Source organism: Rhinolophus sinicus, chromosome 16 (assembly GCF_057876585.1).
Source record: "Rhinolophus sinicus isolate RSI-liver-muscle chromosome 16, RSI-T2T, whole genome shotgun sequence".
In the NCBI taxonomy this organism is placed as follows: domain Eukaryota; kingdom Metazoa; phylum Chordata; class Mammalia; order Chiroptera; family Rhinolophidae; genus Rhinolophus; species Rhinolophus sinicus.
The window spans coordinates 118,766,923-118,775,610 of NC_142516.1; the positions used below are offsets into that span (position 1 = coordinate 118,766,923).

The 8,688-nt window shown below is 39.0% G+C and overlaps 1 protein-coding gene across 1 annotated transcript; it reads left to right on the forward strand.

Moving 5' to 3' along the window:
• Positions 1 to 2,277: 2,277 nt before the first annotated feature.
• Positions 2,278 to 7,693, forward strand: TRIML1 (tripartite motif family like 1). The gene is made up of 6 exons (XM_019712309.3): positions 2,278 to 2,685; positions 2,932 to 3,027; positions 4,025 to 4,255; positions 5,287 to 5,309; positions 5,495 to 5,592; positions 7,143 to 7,693. Exons 1-6 carry the CDS (start codon positions 2,278 to 2,280, stop codon positions 7,691 to 7,693), a joined length of 1,407 nt encoding a protein of 468 aa, XP_019567868.3.
• The last annotated feature ends 995 nt before the right edge of the window (positions 7,694 to 8,688 follow it).

Genomic DNA, 8,688 nt, shown 5'->3' on the forward strand with positions numbered 1-8,688 from the left:
CAATTTCCTTTCGAAAGCACTTGAGCAGTATTTATTTCATTGAGATAACTGGAAAATTTCACGCTATCACAGACAAGTGAGATGCAGTGCAGTGTGTTGACAAAAGAAAATGGCTGGGAGGTAGGCGACCCAGTTTCCTATTTCTGACTTGACATTTATAGGAAGCAAGTATTCAAGGGATCAATTCAGTTTATTCAAGTCTTACTTTTCTTCATTATCTATGAAACACAGTTGGATATATGATCTCTTGGCTTCCAGCTAAATAAAAGACCATGGTTCTATAATAATATGGTTCCTCTATTTGTTCATTTACAACTTATTTAAGAAAAATTGAGCCCTTGCTATTTGAAATGATTTTTTCTAATAACTGATAAATATGGCAATTGTATTAAGGAGTTTATGAAAGTAGTTTATTTGGAAGAGAGAGGTGGGATGGAACAACTCAGTGTGGCTTGAACTTAGAACATGCTAGTTTACCAATTCCAAATTGGAATACAGTTTCTGTGATGTATCATAACTCTACTGTGAGGTTTATTCTAATGAACCTGGTCAATGTTAAAGACTCCTTCTTGATTTGTGTGGGAATAACACACTGAATGTAGGTGATAGTTCATAAATCCTTTTTCCAATGAAGGCAGTTAATGTTGTTATAGATTTTTTTTTTTTTTTTTGCAAGACTCTTATTTAAGACTAACTCCTAATAATACTTTGAAGCTCTGCCCCAGTTACTAGCCTAGAAAACTATCTAAGCATTAGAGGTTTCATGACCCCAAACTGATGATACCTCTCTTTCTACACATACACACACACACACACACACACACACACACATAATCTGGTTTTTTAAGCATAAATGATCATCCTAGTAATTCACAAATGCTAAAAGACATACAATTAAAATAGTTGGAATTAATTACTTAAGAAAAATGGGTTTTAACTAGGATGAAGGAAGGTGGAGGAAGAACCATTTCAGTCCAGAAAACTTTTAACAAAATTTCAAGATAACACCCAACATCCTGTTGGAGATAAGTTGGAAAGAAGGATTAGTTGTAACCATAAAAGAACGTAATTAATGAAATAACATGGGTAATGGAGACTCATCGAAGGTTATCAAGCTGAAGAGTGAAAGCATAAAAATGGAAATAAGGTATGATGAACTTTGTAGGAGGGTGGAACTGGTTAAACTCTGAGAAAGAGCTTTCAAGGTGTTACCTTTTGGCATACAGTGAAGGAGGGTGGGCCAAGACAAGAACTGACTCTTGAGCATATGGCACAGTGCATTTCTAGGATTTGGCACCAATCTCATTGGTTACCATGCTATACATTTATTTTTTTATAGGTCTAAAAATAATGTCTGCAGATTTAATTTCTTCCTAGTAAGACAAATAGGGGTCTAAGAAAGCTGAGTCTAGATATTTTCAAAGAATGAAAATAAGTGAGCAAAATTATATTTATACTAAAATAATTCTTTCCATCCACTCCATAGTATAATAATCTCTTGAGGCAACTTCCAACAAAAATGATGTTTTAGATGCTTCCTATGGTGGCAGAGAGGTGAATACCATGTTTTTCAGGGAAAAGCAATAAATATAAGTGGTAATCCATTGTACATCTAAAGTTAGGGAATCCTCAGTGAAATTGTTCTCATTTTATTGGGGTAAATAAAATGAAAGGACACAGTACCTAATAAAGGAGCAAAAAGATTTTCGACTTTGGTCAAGCACAGAAAAGGGCCTAATGATAAAAGACATATATATTAAGAGTTTTCTTCTTTCAGTTTCTCAACTAGATTTCATTAGTGGAGTTTTTCAAAAGATTTGGACCATACATGTAATTCAGATGTTACTAAAGATCTTCATAATTTAAATTTCTACCCTGGCTTACACCAAATTACCCAAACTTCCAGTCTAAAACCCATGTGCTTAAATGCTTTTTTGGTACTGTTACTATACAATAACCAACTCTCAAAATGAGAACTCTGTTAGGAGCAAGTATCATTAGTTACAGCATGTGGCTTTGACAGTGAGAGATTCCTTAAAAGTTTGGGCTTGATTATGAACCCAGTGTACAGGAGTTCCACATTAAGTCATAATTGGCTTTGTGTTGGGAGAGTGTATGTCAACTGGTGAAATCAGGCACAGGAGAGTAAGAGTTTCTTGTATTAACAAGATAGCAACTGATCACTCACTTGTTACTCAAAACAATAAAATCTGAGAGAGGACTTTATTAATTCCAGAATAGTGGTGTGACCTTGTCCGGATGTCCTTCTTAGAGAAAATGTCTACAGCAGATCTGATGGAGAATCTCAGGGAAGAACTGACCTGTTTCATCTGCTTGGACTATTTCACCAGCCCAGTGACCACTGAATGTGGGCACAGCTTTTGTCTTGTGTGTCTCCTGAGGAGCTGGAAGAAACATAACAGTCCTTTATCTTGCCCTGAGTGCTGGAGGACCTTGGAGGCCCCTCATTTCCAGCCCAATGAGCGTTTGGGGAGGCTGGCTGGTATCGGCAAGCAACTCAGATCCCAGGTGCTGCAGAGTGAGGGCAAACAAGGCCCCTATGGGAGAATGCTGGAAGCTACTCAGGTGTCCCCTGATGATGAGCAGGGTATAAACGATTTCTCAACTCAGTGTCATGGATTAAACAGAGTGTATCTCTCGAGTGAGGCTGAGGAACATCACAAAGTAAGACTGACTATTCAATATAAATCTCAGAACACAAATCAGTTTCCATCACTTAATTCTCACAACATTGCCTATTGGTGACGATCATAGGTGCTGATCTTCAGGCACCAGCCCACAAACTTGTCATGGATTCTGTTTTATCCTTTCTTTGTAGAGTCCCCATCATCTCGTTGTTATTGGTCCTCAAGACCATTTCACGACCTTGTGAACTGCTAATTTGCCACAGAGTGTTTTTTTCTATCGCAGGAGAAACTCCAGGAAATCCTTAATCTTTTGCGTAAAAAGAAAAAGGAAACTCAGGTTATATTAACCCACGAGAAGGAGAGAGTGATGTTGTGTAAGGTTAGTAACTGTCTTACTTTTGCATCTTGTGTATGATTTTATGAAGGGGGGTAGCAAAGGGATCTTAGTGACATGCGAGGAGAAAATGACACATTTTTTCAGTCCCAATCTTACAATATGCAGTATCCTTGCTTTGGGCTGCCCGCCTCAGCTTGTCCAGCTTGGAATCTCAAGATTCAGCTCAGTTTCTCCATCCCCAGGTTGGCTTTTTCCTTTTTTTTTTTTTCCCCTCTTGGGGCACCTCTATTTTGACTCTGATTATACTATTTAAAATACAAGTTATAATTATAGACATATAACATAGGATGAAAATCAATTTTAAAAAGTAATACCTCAAATGTGTTGGGGGAAAAATAATGGAAATTAAAAAAAAGAAAAAAGAGAGAGAAATAAAGGCAAAATCGTAGTTTGGATTATTACACCTGATCAAATGTTCCAGGTTTGAATTTGAGCTGTCTAGCAAAGCAAATAACTAAATGTTTTGAGATTTAAAAAAAGATATGTGTGTATCTGATTCTTCCAGTAAACTTTGAGTTCTTAAATTGGAGTATTTGTGGTATACATTTTTATTTCTAGTCCATGATCCATTGAACAAATATTTGTGGAATAAATGAACAGACACTTTTAAAAGTAATTTTTGTCCTTATTTTGTGTTATATTTTATAATGGTAGTGATCACCATCTGTCATACATTTTTTTGTTTATTTTTGTTTGTTCCAACTAGAAAAAGAACCTCCTTGGGATATAAATGTTGGTTTTCTTTACTATTGTATCTATCTAAACACACCTAAAATATCAAATTATCCACTCAGCTAGTCAATATAATATATACATTATGTTTCGGGTTTCAAGAATTGGTGCAATTCGAGGATAGTGTAAGGATTAAAATCGACATTGGCATTTCTGTTACTAACTTTAATATATTGCTTGTGTGTGTGTGTGTGTGTGTGTGTGTGTGTGTGTGTGTCTGTGTGTGTGTGTGTATTCGTGATGGCAGGAAGAGACAAAGACTTGCAAGCAAGTTGTTGTGTCAGAATACATAAAAATGCACCAGTTCCTGAAAGAGGAGGAGCAGCTGCAGCTCCAGTTACTGGAAAAAGAGGAAAGAGAGAACCTGAAGAAACTGAGGGACAGTGAGATCAAGCTGACCCAGCAAGTAAGAAGCTTAAGCAAAATGATTGGACAGATAGAGTCCACATGTCAGAATTCGATTATAGAATCTTTTGAGGTAAGAATATTGGGGAAATCAATGAAAAAATATGTAGTGATATAATATTTCAAGTCATACAAAATACATTTTTGTTTATTTACCTAAAAAACTCAGTTCTGGTCCAGAAATAGTTTTCCTAAAGAACTAGCATTCTATATAGTATAAATGAAGTCTTGTTGAGGCAAAGAAAGAAAAGAGGGATGCCTATTCAAACCAAGGCTGATGATGACTCCAATGTCTTCTGCGCCTGCCTCTCTGCAGCCTCAGCTTTGTCAAACATTTTAAGTTTAGTGAGCACTGACTATATGTTGGGTGCATTAAATATCATGTTCACAAAGTCCTGATGAAGTTAAATACTATGATGACATATACTATAGGAGATTGTTAACTATAAAATGGGTTTATAGTAGCACTCATTCAATAACTCAGACCTAGGGAAGTTAGGTAATTTGCCTGTCAAATAGGTAGTAGGTGGTTGAACCCAGATATCTTATGTGCAGAGCCCACATCTGTCACCATCTCTGCTCTACTGCCATCCTAGGCTACTACTGCATTGTCCAAACCTTCTCAAACGTAAGCTATGAGAGCAAACTCCAGCTTCAGATCTCTTTCCTGGATTGGCTCCACAGAATGCTACTATTTAATTGTGTGCCTTCCCAATAACCCACTCCAACTGCACACAGGTTCAGTCTCAGCTTTCCCTGGCCACTGCCCTGTGGTTATCTCTGACTCCCTGAGACATTGGATAATGCAGCCAATAGTTTGGCTCCTTTGTCAGACACAGGTTCTCTGGACAAAGTGAAGATATGAGAAAAAGACAAGGACAAAATAGTCTCCAGTCATTTGGGAAATATCTCATGTCCACAAGAATTCACCCCTAGAAGAAGCAGGAGATTATTTTTCTACCATATGCTCTCCCACTCCAGGTATTCTAGCGCCAAAGGAAGCAGATTCTGTGAAAATTGAAAAGGACTATATCCAACATGAATTCAGTGTCCATTAGTGATCAAAGTGCACAAATACTAACGTTTTTTCTTTTATACCCTTAGGATGTGAAAGCAACCCTGGAAAGGTAGGTGTCCATCCTGTGTTCAGTTATGTTGGATACAGGGACGTGGTGCTGGTGAAATAGGTTGGGAACAGAGTGGAGATGAAAGTGTCCATGCTCCTGGGGCAAAATAAACTGGGCTTTGAGGTTGGAGCAGGCCATGTGGTCTGTGCAGAGGAGACACAGCGACTGTCCCTGCTCTCTTGTAGGAGTGAGCCACTCTTGCTTCAGTGTCCAGAGACTACCATCACAGAACTGAGTCTGTGCCGTATCACTGGAATGAGGGAGATGCTCAGAAAATTCAGCAGTAAGTCAGCCTGATTTGTCAAACCTCCGGTGGTTTCCAGAGTTAACTTCAGTATGTATTAAGGGATGCAACTGAACCCTTAGGCAGATTCTTCTAAAATAGAATATTCACCATCTGGGTGCCAGGATCTCCATGAAGGCATCCTGAGGCAGCAGGAAACATCGGGGGAGGCAGGCCACAGGCCACCTCTCTGCTGGAGCACATAGCGGCAGTGAGGCTGGTTTGATATTTGCCTAGCTTTGTTTTCTAAGGAGTCCTGGTCCTTTGTTTCTTTTCATCATTCTGTTTTGACCATTCAATCACCTTGCACATACACACACACACTTCCTCGGTGTTTCTGCATTTCTACCTCTGTTTTTGTCAGGATAGAAGCTGAGAAACTCTTGAATCCCAGTGAGGGAACAGATAACTATCCTTTTAGAATACTCCAGATATTTAGGCTAACTAAGAACAAGGAGGTCAGCATAAATTCTCAACTTGTATCTCCACAATCTGACTTTTAGAGGAAGGCCTAATGAATTTTGGACTGGACAGATATTTGATAAGTGTCTACTGTGTGCCTGGTATTAGGCTGCTGGGCTCTGAGCATACTTACACTGACAAATAAGACAGACTTGCCTTTGCTTTTATAGAACTTACAGCGAAATTGGAAAGATAGACATTAATCACAGATGAGTAGTGATGATTAGGATTTGATTTAAAAATAAAAATATACAATTGTATGATGGGGTACCTAATTTTGTCTGGAGAGTCAGTGAAAACTGGAGGTCTCTTCTGTGACCTCTTCTCAGGATGGTGGGAGAGGGTGTCTGTCTCTCATTAGTTCACAATGAGCTTCATCTAAAGGTCACCGGGCGTTGCACTCATTTATAGGAAGCTACATGTAAAGCTTGACATAATGAAAAAATGCTGATGAGGAATTGCTATTCGAGCACTTCGTAATTTTGTAATCTTGGTCCAGTTTCTTAACCTTTATGAACCTCAGTTTTCTCTTAATAACAATAGAAAATAAATTAATAACGCTTGGGTAAGGTACAGAAAATGCTTAGTTGCCTAAGTAAGAGTTCAGCAAATGATAACTGCTTATATTCCTTTCCCACCCAACCTGAAGAACCAAAACCCATGTTGGCTGAAGCTAATACAAATGACAAAGGGTACTCCCTGTGTGGATAAATAGCTCTGAGTCCTAAAACTGTCTTGTGAACAGAACAATTTTCATTTCATTACCAGAAATTCCTCTCTTCCACTCAAACAAGCTGACCATCACTCACCACGTGACTCTCTTCTGTTTCCTTTCAGAGATTTACCCTCTCTGCTCTGTTTGTTGTTGTTGTTGTTTGTTTGTTTGTTTTTGTTGTTGTTTGTTTTAAACACTAAAAGAAGAGTTAGGAGATTCTGTTCTGAACAAAACAAAAATCCCCACCCACCACGCTCACCTAAATTATGTTTTTAAAAGTAGGAGCGAATATTAAGAATTTAATTTTAATTCTACACATATAAGAGGGTTTTCAATAATGTAAAGGAAGATTCATTCTTTTCTCTTCTTGCAGCAGATATAATTCTGGATCCAGCCACAGCCAATGCCTATCTTGTCTTGTCTGAGGATCTGAAAAGTGTGAAATATGGAGGGATCCGACAGCAGTTACCTGACAACCCAGAAAGATTTGACCAGTCTGCAACCGTGTTAGGTGCTCAGAGCTTCACCTGCGGGAGACACTACTGGGAGGTGGAAGTGGGCAACAAGACCGAGTGGGAAGTGGGCATCTGTAAGGACTCTGTGAGCAGAAAGGGGAATCTCCCAAAGCCAGCTGGGGACCTCTTCTCACTTATAGGCTTAAAAATTGGAGATGATTACAGTCTTTGGGTTTCATCCCCTTTAAAGGGTCAACATGTCAGAGAGCCTGTGCATAAGGTTGGTGTGTTCTTAGACTATGAGGCTGGACATATAGCATTCTACAATGTGATGGAAGAGTCCCTCATCTATAGCTTCCCTCCAGTCTCTTTCCAAGAGGCTCTCAGGCCCATCTTTTCTCCTTGCCTCCCAAATGAAGGGACAAACACAGGCCCTCTTACCATTTGCTCACTGAATAGCTATGTCTGAGGGAGATGCCCCTGAGCCTTCCCTGTAGATGACGTCTAAAACCAATAGATAACTATTCATTAAGATGATTAATGCATGACATTATTAATATCAGGTGATCTGAAAGAAAAGCCCCCTTAAAGAGTTTCCATTAACTTGAGCCTGCAATGAACAGCCAAATTGGACAATCAACTTTTAACATCAATAGGAGAAAGCCAATCATATCCTGTGTCTTTAACCAAATTCATTATCTAGACTGCCCCATGTATATGCTGATCACTAAAACAGTAGAGTTAGACCTAGCCCCTGATAACCCAAATCCCACTGTCATAGGCCAGTTTTATAAATATATGTCATTTTTTAAAAGTGCATTTATTTATTTGACTCTAAGAAACTGTTGCTTGAATGTATCTTTATCCCACGTGCAGAGCTCTGCACACTGGGGCAATCATAACCCCTCCATGGGGCCAGATGTATGGGTTCTCCTGTCCAACACCTGGGACCTGCAGGGTTTGTACTGAGAAGGGCTTAATTGTTCAGAACACTGCAAATATATGTATGAATATTATCATATCATTCATGTTACCATAATCATAAGATGCCACAACCTTCTGTTTGGTAATATAGTCAAAGATGAGAGCAACGTCTCTATTTAATATCAAGGCTGTGGGTGCCAAGTGACTTTATTGAGTTTGATATAAGGTTATTCTCTGTGTTTTTGTTATCTGCTATGAGCAGATGGCTTTTAATCTCTGGAAGGCCAAATCAAGTCTACTTGCTACCTCAGCATCCCAGGATTTGTGAGGAAGAGGGTGGAGTCTGAGTGGAGCTTCTTTTGGTTGGTTGAGGCCACTTTCCTTTGGAGGTCTGCACCTATGTTCCCCATTCTTAGTACTCTGTCCCTGCAGTGTTTTTGTTTTTTCTTCATGTCTCCCTTCTTGCTCACATTGCAGAATGTCACCAGTCACAGAGGGTACACCCTTTTACCTCCTCTTACCATTCAGAGAAGTGAGTGA